General features: G+C 36.5%; 1 protein-coding gene across 1 annotated transcript in view; it reads right to left on the bottom strand.

Annotated features, from left to right (window-relative positions):
- CACNA1G (calcium voltage-gated channel subunit alpha1 G) overlaps positions 1-15,724 on the bottom strand; it is a gene marked incomplete at its 5' end in the record, with an annotated part of 425,627 nt that overhangs the window by 12,592 nt on the left and 397,311 nt on the right. Inside the window, 4 exons of the mRNA XM_083353918.1 lie at positions 791-983; positions 4,098-4,232; positions 11,673-11,813; positions 15,156-15,500. Of these exons, the coding sequence (XP_083210044.1) occupies positions 791-983; positions 4,098-4,232; positions 11,673-11,813; positions 15,156-15,500 (814 nt within the window). The remainder of the gene's footprint in view (positions 1-790; positions 984-4,097; positions 4,233-11,672; positions 11,814-15,155; positions 15,501-15,724) is intronic.

Genomic DNA, 15,724 nt, shown 5'->3' with positions numbered 1-15,724 from the left:
ACTCTGTGTTTGGTCAGGCAGAATTTTCAGCAGTGCCACAGCAAGATTCACAGCTTTTCATTGTGTTAGGAAGAGGGGTGTCACAAGAGAGCCTTAGTTTGTCCTAGCATCCATTGTAAATTAATCTAGCAAGTTTGAGTTTCAATTTTCACATCTTAAAAAAAAAGTATACCTAAGATATTTCACAATTGAGAAAACAAGTGATGACATGAAATAACTTGATGAGTGTGTACAGCAGTGAAGGACAAGTTTAACCATCAAAAGATTTGAGCAAGGAGCCATTCCTAGAAAAGTCCAGGTTCTTTTCAAAAATAAGGGCCTTGCTCTACGTTACATGGGTGTATGATTCATGGAAAAAGCTGTTTCAGGTGGGCCAATCTGGAGTGGTAAAACAACGTGAGGCAGGTGGTCTGTCACTCTTCCCTGGTCTAAATAATTGCCATGCTATTTCATATAAAACTTGGTAGAAGAGCTTTTAGCAGAGAACCAACAAGAAATTGAGCATTCCTGCCAGCCCAGCTTGCTTCTTGTCCTCATCATCCATTTCCATTTCAAGTCAGTTGGGATTTGTATGGATTTATGCGGAAGGCCCATTCAATTCGACAAAGGGAGTTATCTGTCAGTTTCTGATCTGGAATTTCAGTCTCAGCACTAGACTTTTCCACACACCTTGCAAATTATATCCAAGGCTAAAAAAAGCAAACAAACTAACACTTCCATAAAGCTCTCCCTGGGAAACCACATTTGTATGTTTAAAAGGTGTTTTTTTTTGAGGCAATATGCTTTGTACCTGACTGAGATTTTTGATGAGATGAGTTTTTTTCTCCTGAGGAAGTATCAAAGGGGCCGGTATCTGGAGTCTGAAACATATAGCTGTCATTTGGCAGAGAATGGGTGCGGCCCACAGAAGTCTTCCCTACTCTCAGCAGATCCTGATTTGATGAGAGAATCAGGGGGTCATCATTAATGGAAGGAATATCAGTCTAAAAAAAGAAAAAAAGAGAAAGAGAATGTCACAGAAGTGGAAAAAGCATGTGTGTATTGGAACTGTGGTGACAACCACTGCAACAGACATGAGATGTGGTGAGCATGCAATTTATTAGGCTGTACAACTTCTAGTATAACCAAATGAAATTGCACACATGAGTTGACCAGGAAGCAATAATCCTACATTTTTACTATTACTCAAGCACCAACATAGAATGAACCACATTAAAAACAAAATATACAATACAGGGGAACAGAGAAACAACATTACAACAATAAACCATGACTATTTCGGGATTAATTGAACAAGCATCATGCCTCAAGGCTTGGTTAACAGTTGCACGCTTTGCAAAACTTTAGTCTTTTAAATGAGTAATACAAATCATTTCAATCTCTTCCTCTCACAGGAAGCTTTTGCAGGAATCAGCTCATAATTCTAGCTATTTTTTTTAACAAACAGGGAGCTACGTTTATCTATGGAAAGTATATTCTGTTTGTGACCTTTATTTTGTATTGCTAAAAATAAGCCTGCATTTACAAGCAGAATTACAAAGGAACATTGATAATGTATTTTCAACAATAAGGAAAATATTTTAAAAGGAAAAAAATCTAAATAATAAAAATGTACTGTTACAAAAGTCTCTGGTCTCATTCCAGCTGAAATATGATGTTAGATTTTCTAATCTAATTCACAGTGAAACAAAATATAAATAGAGTACCTTTTATGCAGTAGATTTAGCCAATAGTTTTAAATTTTCCTAATACATAGAATGAATTTAACTCTTGTTTTCAATTCAGGATTTAGATATTAGAATTATCTATAGCTAATGATTCAGATAAATACAGTTAAATGCATTGTACACTACTATCAAGTCTTTTTTATCTCTTAAATTAGATGATATCCTAATTCAATTAAAATCAGTGGAATCACTATATCAATTATTTTCCCCTCCCTACTGCAGTGATATATTTCATTTTATGGCAAATACTGGGCTATACCCAGACAGCTTCAATGAATGTATGTGCAATTTGTGGAAATTCATGGGACAAGATAAAATTGACATTCATTATGGTTTGGATAAATCTATACCAGCTGCTCCTTCTGTTGTCTACATATAGTATTTTTAAAAAAACTTTTATTATCTTTGCTTTGCTGCATACATTTGCTCTTCTAACAATACTGTCAGCCTGAGCAGATACAGGTTACTACTTCCAAATAAGGCTTTCATCACTTTGCCTTCAAAATCATTCCTACTTTTTCCCATGGTTTCATTTCTCTTAGCAGAAATAGAAATGTTAAAATCTGTTAAGATAGGATAGATGGAATAGTTGTGGGTTGTCATTCAGTTTGGGATGTACTGTAGAATATATATATTTTTAAAAAGGATACTTCAGAATAGACTTACTACTCATTACTAACTCAAGACCCAATAATTTCAATGAGATATGATATCATATAGTCTGGGATCCAACCCTATCTTTTAGAAATTTACTGATTTTTCAAAAGAATATGAATGCACACATGTGTTCTTAGATATTTAACTTTGCCAAATTATAGAACTGTAAAATAATTGGATACTGTACAGTCTGAAACAAGAAGAGTGAAAGTATCCATGGAGATTAGTAAATAAGTCAACATAAATAAACTGTTAATAATAATTACAATAAACTCTTGGGTCTTGTTGGAGTAAGAATGACCTGATAGCTTAGATGAAAAGCAATAATGTTTTCCATTGTTGTATTTAAGCACCAATCTTAATTAGTAGCAGTTTTATGAAGAATTCATTTCTTACGACTAAATCATACTAAGAAAACACAGTGGGATAATGTGTCAGATTAAGTCTAATATTATAAGCCACACATAACATTTGCTAATTTAATACACTGTGAAACACAGTTGGTGCAGTTATACCCATAGTTCCCTAAGAAGAAATAAAACTCATTTTATATTTGTGATATATCTGAAACTGGCATTAAAACAAAACAAATGATGAATTTTGTAACATATTGAACTCTTCCAAAATATTTTTAAAATTAAAGAGCCACATTTTAAAAACATAGCTTTTCTCAAATGTATAATAGTGCTGAAAGGTTTTTTTATATATTATGTAATAATATAAAAGCAATTCACATTAAAACAATTTGAATTATTCATACTGAAGGTATGCATTCTTAAATAATATTTAAATTTGTTTACAAGCTTCTATGGTTTGTCTGAAGTAAGAGCTCTTAATATTTTTGTCAAGTGAATGGATTGACTTGTGATTTGATACAAGTAATCTATGGGACTTTAGAGTTTGCCAGAGCTATAATCCTACTTTATGATTTATCTTGATAGATGGTAAAATGCTCCCCTTCATTTGGTATCTCATTTTGAATGGAAATTCACCATTCGAAAACTTTCACCGGAGCCTTCTAAGTCTTTTGCAAATGATGCCATGAAGCATGATGGGAAATACCGTCACGGTTTAAAAGAGATGTGTCCCACACAAGTAATAACTGTTATGGCAATCTACTAGAATGATAAGAGAATTCATCAACACGACACACAGCTTAAAGGTAGATATGTGAACAAGAGCAAATTAAGAATGGATCCACTTAATGTTGGGAAGGAGTTATGTCTGTTGTACAGCAGAAATAAAGCATTTGATTGCTATTAAGCAGCTAATAATATCTAATGTTTCAGGAGGAGATGGTTAAAGCAGGGCTCAAAATACTGATAAAAATGTTTCACAATGTTTTAAAAAGCCATTTTTGATTAAAATTTTAGAGCGTAAGTTGAGAAAACTTCCTAGACATCTGTTTGTAACAGTTTTGATTCAAAGTGGGATCCTTATATCATGGCATTTTCCATATAACTGTAATCACCTTGATGTTGCTTGATATACTTTTCAAGAGAATCTGATTTTCTTAGTGGCTAATACACATAACAAGGAGTACAAATACACTTCAAAGGTAGTATTGAGGTTAATCCCAATGGGACAGATTTCTTTATGCTAATAAAAGGTTAAGAACTGCTCATCTGAAAATGCCATAGCTGATATTACCCTCTTGACAACAGTATTTAGAACCCTGTAAACATCATAAAATACAGTGACCAGTGTATGTACATTGCTCTCCAGGGCATTAAGTAAGAGTGTGTTATTATCATCAGGTAAAGAGTCATCCGTCAGAGCTAAGGACCAGGAATTTTCAGAGAGAATATCTGACGTCAGAGACAAAGCCTCCATCTCAGCTAGAGGGATCTAAACAAGGGAGAGATGATCAAACATAAGAAACCAGGACACATATAAAGTCTTTGAGAAAAAAGAAAGCTATTACCACAATCATTATCTTTTAAACAATGAGGTGCTTCCCCTGCTATTAAGTGCATTTATGTCATGCACATTATTGTGTAGCTAAGATCATCAGAAAAAAAGCAAGTAAACTTTTTTTGGGGGAGGTCTTCTTCCCTTTTTTTCCAATTAATTTAACCAGGGTTACAAATAAGCAAAATGGAAACCACAAACTGCACCGATAATACTGTCTTTGAGGGATCAAAGTGCTAGCATCTCCAGAACATTTAAAAACTATCCTAATTACATTCAAATGATACATATTTTCAGAAATATAATTCTATAGCTCCGAATTTCAAAACACTAGGGCAGCACTCTCTTTCTAGTAGTCACTGTCTCTGATGTTTTCAGGGGTTGCTTTTTTTTTTTGCTTTAAAGAATTTAGCAAACTGAGGACCAAAGAACTACTGTATATAATTAAATCCAATTGCATATAAAAAGGCTATGATCCCCTAATTTTTTGAACAGAAGGATCCCTGGGCTTTATCAAAGTATTTGGCAACACAGAGTCCTTGGGTACCTTCATAAATGTTATTCCTCAAATTGTGCAACTTGCCCCAATTAAAATGATTTTGAAGCAACGTTAAAGCAATTTGAATTTAAAAGTTGCACAACTCTTCAAATTAGCAATCTCATGAAATTTTGGCTTGTTCTTTGGTGGAGAAGAAGCACCTGGTATCACACAAGATCAAGTATCTGAAATCTGAAGGAGTTGCCAACCCCTGCCTTATCCCAATCTTCTGAAAACTTTACTGTCCCAGGCTCAAGCAGAACCATTGTATAATGCAGCAGAAAAACTCTTAGCACAACACACCGGATCCAGCCTTTATATTTAACTATCAAGGGTTCAATGTAATCTTTTTTTTAATTTTATGTTGCAAAAAGATAAACATCAGATAGGAGAGCTAAAATAACTTAGCAATTATGATTTCAATGATTCTTTAATTTTATAGACAACAGATAGGTGAAATTTATACTCAAAACTGGAATTCATACACTGAGCACCTATGAAGAGTATTTTTTTCCCAATCCCTTTTTTGCCAGGAAATAGGCAATTTTTTTAAAAAAAAACAACCAAGCAAAAATAAAGATGAACTCTCCATTCCAAGTCTCAAGATCAAGGGGAGATAGATTACACAGGCCTTTAATCACACCAACAGCATGGTTAAAGGCAGGACACATACAGAACCACAGAAATGACCTTGGAGAAGGAATGTAGGAGTCAGAGAAACATGAACTAACCTAGGAAAAAAAGAAAGGTTTAGAAAGAAACTTGAAGTGACTCTGCCTCGACTCTCTTTAGCATAAGAGGGAGGGAAGGGAAATGCCGTTAGGCTTTCAAGATTGTTACTAATGTATACCCTATATTAATAAAGTGCTCCAGTATTTCTTGTGGAGTATATATGCCATGATCTATCTTGAAGGGCTGAGTGAATATGTTCAACTATTTAGTGCATATCCAATAAACCTATGTCTTAAATTTACTTGTTCATTATTTATATCCCACCTTTCAAGGTGGTGAACGCTTCTAATATGCCTTCCTCCTTCTATTTTCCCCACAACAACAACTCTGTGAAGTGAGTTGGGCTGAGACTGAGTGACTGACCCAAGGTCACCCAGCTGGCTTTCACGGCTATGGAAAGACTACAACTCACTGTCTCCCGGTTTCCAGCCTGGTGCCTTAATTACTAGACCATACTGGCTCTCTCTGTATCTTATATCTCTTAAAATTTATTTCCATTGATTTTAAAAAAATGCCTCCCAATAATTGTTTGAAAAAAATTAATGTTTCAAGACAGATTATTTCAAATAAATTGGCCAGACATCTCAATGTATTGCATTAAATAATCTTCTATTGTAATTATTACACTATACGAAAATACTTATATGCAAGTCAGATGTACCCCTCCAAACTGCATATCCAACTCTTGATTTCAAGAAGGAATCAAGCAAACCCTAGTTTTCAAGAAGGAATCTATTGCTCAAGTTGAACCAAAAATGAGTAATATCTTCCACTATTGGTGAACTAGCCTGTGTCTATATAACTGGCAATGCGGTGACTTTATCCTTATCCCAGTTGGACCTAAGGTTGAGTTTGCAATTAACAATATACTATAACAAAGTAATGTTAAAAAAACTATTACACCAAAACTAAAGACTCTCGGTAATCTTTACATGCAGCAGATATATGCATAATTGGAAGATTAATAATGTCACCATTGAGCAAGTGAAGGATTTTAAAGATGTAGAAGTTATCTTCCAAATCCTCTTTAATGTGGAAGAACCAAATGCACATTTGCCAAAATAGCCCCCTTCCAACTCAATTTGCTAGCAGCAAAGGCAATAATTTTGTCCCTGCAGCAGTAAAAGCCTTTAAGGCAAAGGTACTAAGCTTGATGCTTTATGGTGCACACACAGCATTAGAAACAGTACAAGGCTAAATTTATAACAGTGATGTTTCACATCCATTGCTGCATTCCAATGCTTTCCCAGATTGCAATTAGGTTTCCGATATAGAGGCATATATGAGAACTTGTCAGCTAAAACATTGGCTAAAAGTAAATTGCATAGAGGATTCTTATGCACCCTTAATTCTTATAGGCAAGTTCATTTCTCCTTGGAAAAATATAGTTATAGATTTAAATTACAGTGGCTTTTCACTTCATTTTTTAATTTAACAAAGATGGAGCAAAATGACATAAAAAATAAGCTCTGTGCACTTGAAACTAATCTACAGAGGCATAGAATTCTAGCACTATACTATTATAAATATAGTCTGTGCAGGAGATTGTTTAAGCTAGTTAATTGCTTTACTAATATTTTGTCTGTTCAGTACACAATAGCTTTTTTACAAGCTATACTTTATGCTATGTCATCCACAATTCTGGACTGCAGGTACAATAACATTCTTCTCTAAGACTGTCTGTATCCCTATTTGAAAAAATCCATAGTATGCATTTTGCATGTCTTGTACAGTTCCAGGTATTAATTTTGGCTCTATATTAATACAGATGTAAATTGGCTGGCTGAATTGACTGAACAGGAAAACATGTTTATTTCCTGTTAATTTTCCATTTTCCTGAAATATGTAAGAAAGTTGCTGAGTTTCATTCCATGATAACTGCTGTAAGGAGGATTTGGAGTCTAAGACTAGAATTGTTAATTCAAAATTACTGTATAAGGATTTCCTATAAATTTTGATTTGGTAGTGAATGGAACTGAGATTGAGAACTAAATACTATCTCAATTTGAACAAGACAGATTTTCATGTTATCGTCAATAAAAATTAAAATAATAATTCTTTACTTTCCACGTAGGGCAAACATTCTGGAAATGGATAGAACAGCAGGTATCTTGAAAAATTCCTCTCAACTCTCCTCTGTCCCATGGAAAGTAACTAAATATAATGGTGTATGGGAATGACCTTGGGAGATCAGGGAAAGAGATGCTGCCTGGGGAACAAGCAGACAAAGAAGGGGGGGAGGGGGCTACAGTTGAACAGAGGGCAGAAAAAGAAGAAAGGATTTGCCTAATTTATCACGCAGTAAAAAGTAATGGTGGGAGAGTTGTACATTTGGACTTGCAAGGTTCCGTTAATGTAGCTGTCAATGCTGCAACGAATTGAACTGAAGCCATTTTCACTTTGTTTTCGGTTGCCACATATTTAGAAAGGGAGGAGCAGGGGAAGTGTAGTTTTAAAATAGCCATAACAATTCTTAGGTATGGGAACCAAGGTCATTGCTGATTATGTTTTGGCAGGCTGGAGATCTGGGAGGAGTGCCCGCATTTAATAGCAATTGGTGAATGTGATTTATGACATCTAATTGGGGTGGGAATTTCAACTTTGCAACTTTGTAACCAGGGGGAGGGGAATTTAGTCATGGGTTCAACTTTGTACGTGCCATTATTTTGTAGCCAAATAAAAATGTTCTTTAAGGAAGAAATCCTTGCCTTGAAGTTTTTTTAGTTGGTCTCATCTATCGGGAACCATGACAGTAGCTTTACAATAAACATCTTGACATGTTTCCTCTCTGGTCTGTTTGGCTTGCTGTCTTAAATTATTCTTGGAAATGAAGTTTCCAGACTGATATTAGTACTTGTTATTTCAGCTGATAAAAATGAAAGTTGATTTGATAAGTATATTTTGGAGAAAATCACCCTTGAACTATTATATCTTTTCTCTAAAGTGAAGGCCAATCTACTAGCATAGATAAATGGAGCTGAGATCATATAGTCTCCACCATGTTGTAAATTGCTGCATCATAATAAATTTGTTTTATCCTCCTGACCAAGAAATTTTATAACTTTGTTGGAGAGGGAGTGGTCAAGCCAGGGAGAGGAGTCAAGTGAGGATTTAGTCTGGAATCTTTATGTAGGCACAAGAGGGCAAGTTTTAACCCTGCTTGAATGCCATTGAACCTTATGTAGTCTGGCTCAGGAGCAAACTGTCGGGCTGGGAAGATTGCTGTGAAATAGGTATAAAATAATAAAGTTGCTAATTTGAACTTTCACATGTTGGTCTGGTTGTTCGCCTCTGACAAATTTTCTGCTATTTAGTGGGCTGACAAACTTTGAAAAGGCATCTGGTAAAAACTTCAGAGAGCCAGTTTGGTGTAGGATTAAGGCACTAGGCTAGAAACCTGGAGACTGTAAGTTGTACTGCTGACTTAGGCACAAAGCCAGCTGGGTGATCTTGGGCTAGTCATTTTTTCCTAGCCCTTGGAAGGAAGCTGAAGGAATCACTTTTGAAAAACATTGCCAAGAAAACTGCAGGGATTTGTCCAAGCAGTCTCTGAGAATGACATGATTGAATGAGAAGAAAAGAAATCTTAACTCGTGTTTAATTTAATCATTTAAATTAGTTGATTTCAGTAATTGGGAGTTGATAAAAAAGCTTTTTTTTCCTCACCTAGAAAGAAGTACTCTTCTGTGATTATACCTTTTAGGATATCTGTATGGACCATTTAAGGGAAAATAAGTTTTATCCTTATCCATCTGCAAATTTAATTCAATGATCAATTAAACTATAATTAATTTACTAAGGCACCAGAACTACTAGGAACTCTTACTGGCAGACTGATGTTTCATTAAGCAAACTAAATCTCTTTACAGGAGTGGTGATATGAATAAAATAAATACATATTCTCAGCTGGTGGCTCACACATGGAAGGTGTGAGAGGGTTGGCATTTAAATGTGATCATTCTATGTTTTTAATGATCATTTTTTAAAATCATTTTTAAATCATTTTTTAGATCTCAAAATGATTGGAAATGATTGAAATCTGTGCTATCTGTTTTCAACATTTGTGATTAAGGAGAGTTCTAAGGACTATCAAAAAGGAAATTCAAGAATCATATGCCTGTCCCTGACCCCGAGAGAAACTTTGTTGGTGGTCTTACATAACATAACAGATACAAATGCATATAAATTAAAAATGTTTTTTAAAATAATATGTTTATCTGAACAACTCGGCTTCCAAAGAACTGTTGCAAATGTTGCAGTTTCAAAAACTTTAATCAGGAAACTGGGTTAGTGGGGAAAAACAGTGGGAAAAGGTTACAGATGGAGCACTTCGGACAAGGACATTGAATATTATCAGATTCTAATGAATATATGGCTTCAAAGGCTCTTCCAAAGCTTGCTGAATGAAGAAATAAAGTGTCAAGCCCTGTGGGCTTGCCATTTCAGGGAAGGGAAAGGGAGGGAAATTTCCCTTTGCCTGAGGAATCCCTTTGCCTGACCTCCCAGCAGCTGAGGCTCCTGGCTGCATTTTGGACTGCTGGAGACAACGCTGGAGGGGGGAGGCGGAGGCCAGCTATGCCGGTTTTAGGTACGGACTCCGGATGCTGGCTGGTTGGATGGGGGGTGGAGCTAAGGGGATTGCTTGTATATAAGGCACTGGGAGCAAGTCACTCAAGCAGTGCTGACTTTATTTGCTGTTTAGTTGCTGTTAATTGCTGTTACTTGCCGTCAATAAACACTGGTCAGAACGTTCCTACCTAGCCAGCTACCTTGTTGACCATCATTTATCATTTGTGGAACCAGGGCTGGTTAAGGACTCTGACACAAAGCTTACAGCAATTTTGTAAAATCTCAGTACTATAGGCCTAAGAGGAATACATAGCCTCTATGTATTTTGGATGTATTTGCTCCACTGTATTTTAACATGAAGTTATTGCTTTATTGTAATTAGATTATTTTAGCTCAGTCAGAATTGGATTTAAAAGGAAAAAAAAGAAAAGAAGCTTCTTTTTGATACCGAAATTAAATATTAATTTAATATTTAAAATGTCAAGTTACTTCAGCCCTTTTGTCCCAATGAATGTACTGAATATAGTGCCAAGAATATCTGTACATTTTCTTGGCTGTCCCCACTTATCTTGATTTCTAGTTATAAGCAGGCCAGTTCTTCATTTGTTGACATGTAACACAGCCCACAACTTTCAGCTTAGGTTTCATGTAGATGAATTGAAAGATCAACACCTTATCTCTACAGTTATAGAGAAGCTGTCCAGTTCAATTCCATACTAGTTTATTTTACAGGAAATTGCTTTTCATTGGATTCTGACCTCAAGACACTGTATGGCAGTGCTACGTTTTCCCTTTTAAATTGTCATGTTCATGAAAATAGGAGGGAAAATTTAAAGGGGAACAAAAAACATGATTTCAGAAGTGTATGCAGAATTCCATTTTAAAAATTTTTGGGGGTGGGGGAGGAAGAAGGATCTGCCTATTAAGTTTAAATACCATAGCTTTGTCTGATGTTCATTTTCTAAAGATAGTAACATATGGATAATTCATTTGGTCCTATATGCACATGCATTTTTTTAAAAATAACTTCAATTAAACTGAAGAATCTACCCTTGCAAAGTAAGATGATATCACCTTCCCCTAGTGTATTGTTTTGCAGAAACTATTTTGCCCTCTGCAAAAGGAGATAAAAAACTGTGCACGGCACTTTGCTTTTTTGCACTTTGCATGGAATAAAAGATCCAAGACATGCAGAAAGAAATCTTTAGCATGGCTTTTCATTTAGTAAATCCTTGGCTTGAATTTAGTTATGATTATACTTGTATACATAGTAATGGAATTAAATCCTACTGAATTCAGCAAGGCTTCTAATTGAACACTAATAAGACTAGGTTGAAAATAATGCCTATTTTCAACAAGAAGAAATCCATTTGCCCACAGCTTCATTTGACAGTGCAATCCTTAGAAGGTTTACTCGGAAATAAGCAATGCTGAATTTAATGTGAGAAACTTACAGGTGCATGCATACCCAATGGCATTCTTAGCTAAGTCTATTTTATATCAAATAAGAAACCCTTTTGGAAATTCATAATATTAACCTGTTTCTCAGGGTTGTAAGTGTCAGTAGTTGGAAGGGCATAATGATGGCATACAGAGCCTGACAGGTTGTCCATCAGCTTCAACTCTCCTTCCAGAGACTCTTGGATCAGCAGTGATATGGTATCAAACAAGTGTCTTTCCTGGGAGGAATGCCAAATAGCATGCAGAAGAATAGGCCAGACCAAAGAGAGAAAAATGGAAGGGGGAGAGAAAAGGAGGGTTGGGGAAGGATAGAGAGAGAGTGAGAGAGAGAAAGAGAGAGAACATGTAGAAGACAGAAGAAGGAAGAAAAGAGAGACAGAAAAAAAAATGTTTTCAGACAGAACAGTCATTGTTGAAATGGCCAGGAAGAAAAGACAGGGACAGAGAAGGGAAAAACAACAGTGCAGTAATACCATAGTTAGAACTTTTCTAAGACATTGCTACACACAAGACTGAAACTAAACGCATGGTAAAGGCAGTGGGACACATTACATTCATCCAGAGCAGCCACTGGCAGCTATTTACTAATTGGCAGAAGTACGGCTTTTTTGCAGGGCTATCATACCAACATGACAAGGAAGAAGTTCAGCAGAAATAAACAAATATGCATGATTTCAAATGGAGGTGAGAATGGAAGCCAGCATGAAGCATTGGCATCACGCAATAGCATCACCGTAACTACTTGAGAATAACATGGTTTTCAGAGGTGCTGGTGGCTTGCCATATCTGTGACTTAAGTGCTCTCAATCTCTAAAAATCAAACCCTTGACCTAGCCTCCAAAGAATGAATGCAACACAAACAGGAAGAGACTGAACGAACACTGGTTTTCCACAACCACTATCTGCTGGTGCAGGCATGTAAATGCTTCCTCTCAGTTCTTGGAAAATAAATACTATAACTCAGTTGTTACAGCAGTGAGCTATTCTTGCCTATGTCCTGCTTGAGCCAGGAATAATTATCTTGATATACTGGCAAACAAATCTCATATACAGCCGGTGAAATTCTGCTCTTAATCCTATTCCCAGATGTAGATACAGGCAGAACTTACCTGAGTCTGGCTGACATTTGAGTAATGCAGAATGCAAAAAGAGACACCCACTTGGTTTCAAAATACAAATCACAGCAATGTTTTCTGGTCTGGTAACAATTTCTGTTCTTTTAGTTACAAGTGAAGGGTGATTTACAAGAACTCCATATCGTCTTTTCTTTTCACCTCATCTGGTACAATAATTCCAAAGCATTTGGAGTTCAACATTAGACTAGGAACTGCGGCCATGGGAGGAATTTTCAAATAAAAGACCTTTAATGTCACTGGTAACAGGACTTCCTGCTCAAAATGCAGCCAAATGAATCACCTTTGTGTAGGAAACTATTGTGTGGGGATGCTGAAAAAAACAAGGGATTGGGGAGTTTATATGGCTGTAGTCCAGAAGAGGTGGGAGGGAATTCTAGAAAGAGAAAATACAAGTGTGGCTACACATGAACACGGGGAATATTAGTGTTAGTTGTCAGAACTACATTGGAAGTATTGTGATATATCTTAGTGCAGGGGTCTTCAAACTTGGCCCTTTTATGACTTGTGAACTTCAGCTCCCAGAATTCCTCAGCCAGCGTGCCTGGCTGAGGAATTCTGGGAGTTGAAGTCCACAAGTCATAAAAGGGCCAAGTTTGAAGATCCCTGCCTTAGTGGGAAGAGTCCTATTTACTTCAGTCACATAATACTACAGAGAGGGTTCATGAGAACTTCAGTTTAGCTACCTGTGGAAGCTCGGAATAAGGACTATTACATACAGTAAAGTTTTAGAATTGTTTTGTAGAAGTGGATATACAGTACTATCTGAACTCAGCCTTAAGATTATCTTAATGAGTTTCATAATTAAGATGGTATAAGAACAATGGCTGCACTTTGAATGGCCTCAAGGTAGTTCCTGCCACAAAATACATGCTATAGTCCGAACTCAAAGTCACTCCAAAGGCAGAGCTTTATGTTGCAATCTAGTCAGCTGTCAAAATCAACAAATCTAATCCATCTGAAATCCAAATGCTCCAGTTTAAATTATATACACAGCATCACTGAGTTCCCTTTGACTTTCCATGATAAGGGTTTAATCTGAGATTACAGAAATAATTAAAAGTTGTCATCCTATACATGCTTGCTCTAAATCCAGAGAAATATATTTTCTAATAGTTGAGGACTGAAACCTTAAAATATTGTGCCTGGATTGCGCACAGGATTCTGAAAGCCAAAGAATCTTTGAAAAAATATGATTCTTAATTTCCATTTGTCAGCTCCCAATTTCAGAAATCTCTGAGATGTTAAGATTAATATACACTGTAAAGCTTCTGAAGTAACAAGAGGAGTAATACCTTAGCAGCAGTACTACTTTCTATGCAGGAAACAGCCAATGTGCATGATGCCATGAGTTCCCACAGCTATAACCTAATACAACAATGCATATATTTTATGGAACATGCAAGCAAGGAAGCATGCTGATCATATGACTCTGCAGGGTTATAATACAGGAACTGTATTCCTCTTTCATCAGCCATTTCATGGAATGTAGAGGTTTTAATTAAGAAAGAGTACCTCCATTAGCTATTAAAATGACACTCAATTTTAATATATAATTGGCAAAGTAATGTGGGCAAACGTTATTTTCAGAAGTATTTTTTTAAAAAAATCAAGAGAGACCTTTCCTTCTGTGATAGGCTTTTATCAGAAAAAAGAATTGGCAGTTTTAGAGAATTTTGAGAGCTTCTAACCTTCTCGTTTTGATCAGACACAGTTTACAACCTATTTGAGTAATGGACAAAAATATTACAGCAATTTGCAATGGGCAATATTTCTGCAGGTAATGAACATATGATCAATTAATGAGGAAAGGCAGTTTCCAGATATGAAATAGGAGGTTCCCCCATTCTACTTATGTGGAGGTTTCCAGTCTTGACTGTTGGTGCTACACTCATGTGAACAGCAGCTGGAAGTTTTAAACAATGAAACTGAATATTGCTCTGTAATGGTAAAAAGCAGACACATACCTGAATAATTAAACTGCATGCCAGACATGTAGATGTGATAGTGAACAGGCACCTATGTATACAGGATGCCTGACATCTCACATACTACCTGTAGGCACAATTCCATTGAGCAGCCTTTAAACTGCAAAGGAGTATTTGAGAAAAACCTTAGAAAAACCTCTTCTCTAGCACTGCCAGTAAGGAAAGCTGTGTCTGAGGTCTCAGGGCCTCTGTTATAAATGAGCTGGTCAAGGGGCTGCAGAACACTCTTTGCAATTGATTAATAACTTTGCATGGACATCTAATGTTTGGCCTGCTTTTGTTGCCTAAGGCTTTTTGAGGGGAATTTTGCATAGAAAAAGGAATACAACTCCCTGATAAATCATTGGAACCACTCAAACTTAGATTTGAGTGCATACAGTATGTTGCTGGAGACAAGTGAAGGCCACTCCCCACTTCAACCACCACCTGAGGTTCTCACCATAGGATGAATCACTGACAGCTGAGAATTCACTTTGATTTGCATAGGGTTGGCATATCCTCCAGGACTCTCAGGCCGTTCTCCTGTGTTACCGCTTGTCCACATGAAAGAGTCAGAAGGTGGGTGCCCACCCGGTGTGATTGTCTTCATTTCCATTTCCAACTCCAGCTCCAGTTCCGCTTCTTCTTTAGCTTCCTTGTTACTCTCCTCCAGGTGCTTCATCAGGACAGCAATCACCACATTCACCAGGACAAACTGGGCTGTCAGCACAAAAGAGACGAAGTAGATAGGCGAGATGACGGTGTTGTAACAGGTAGATTCCTCATCGCAGTCCCGCAAAGTGTCCTGGGAGGGAACAGAGGGAAGTGAAGGGGAAATGGTTGTGGCTGAGAACTACTTGTTGGAATTGGCAGTTTATGCCACTCAGATTCTAACTTCAAGCCTATATGGCCCGAACCCATGTGGAAGATGGTGAATGAGTGTCCTCCAGGTTGATCAGTTTCTATAGAATTTTAGGAACTTGACCACTGAAAGTTCCTTCTTCTGGGTCTACTAGAATGTCTTATTTT

This window comes from Vipera ursinii, assembly GCF_947247035.1.
Source record: "Vipera ursinii genome assembly, chromosome: 2".
Lineage (NCBI taxonomy): Eukaryota > Metazoa > Chordata > Lepidosauria > Squamata > Viperidae > Vipera > Vipera ursinii.
The sequence above is the reverse complement of the archived record's forward strand: the minus strand, read 5'-3'. Positions and strand labels throughout refer to the sequence as shown.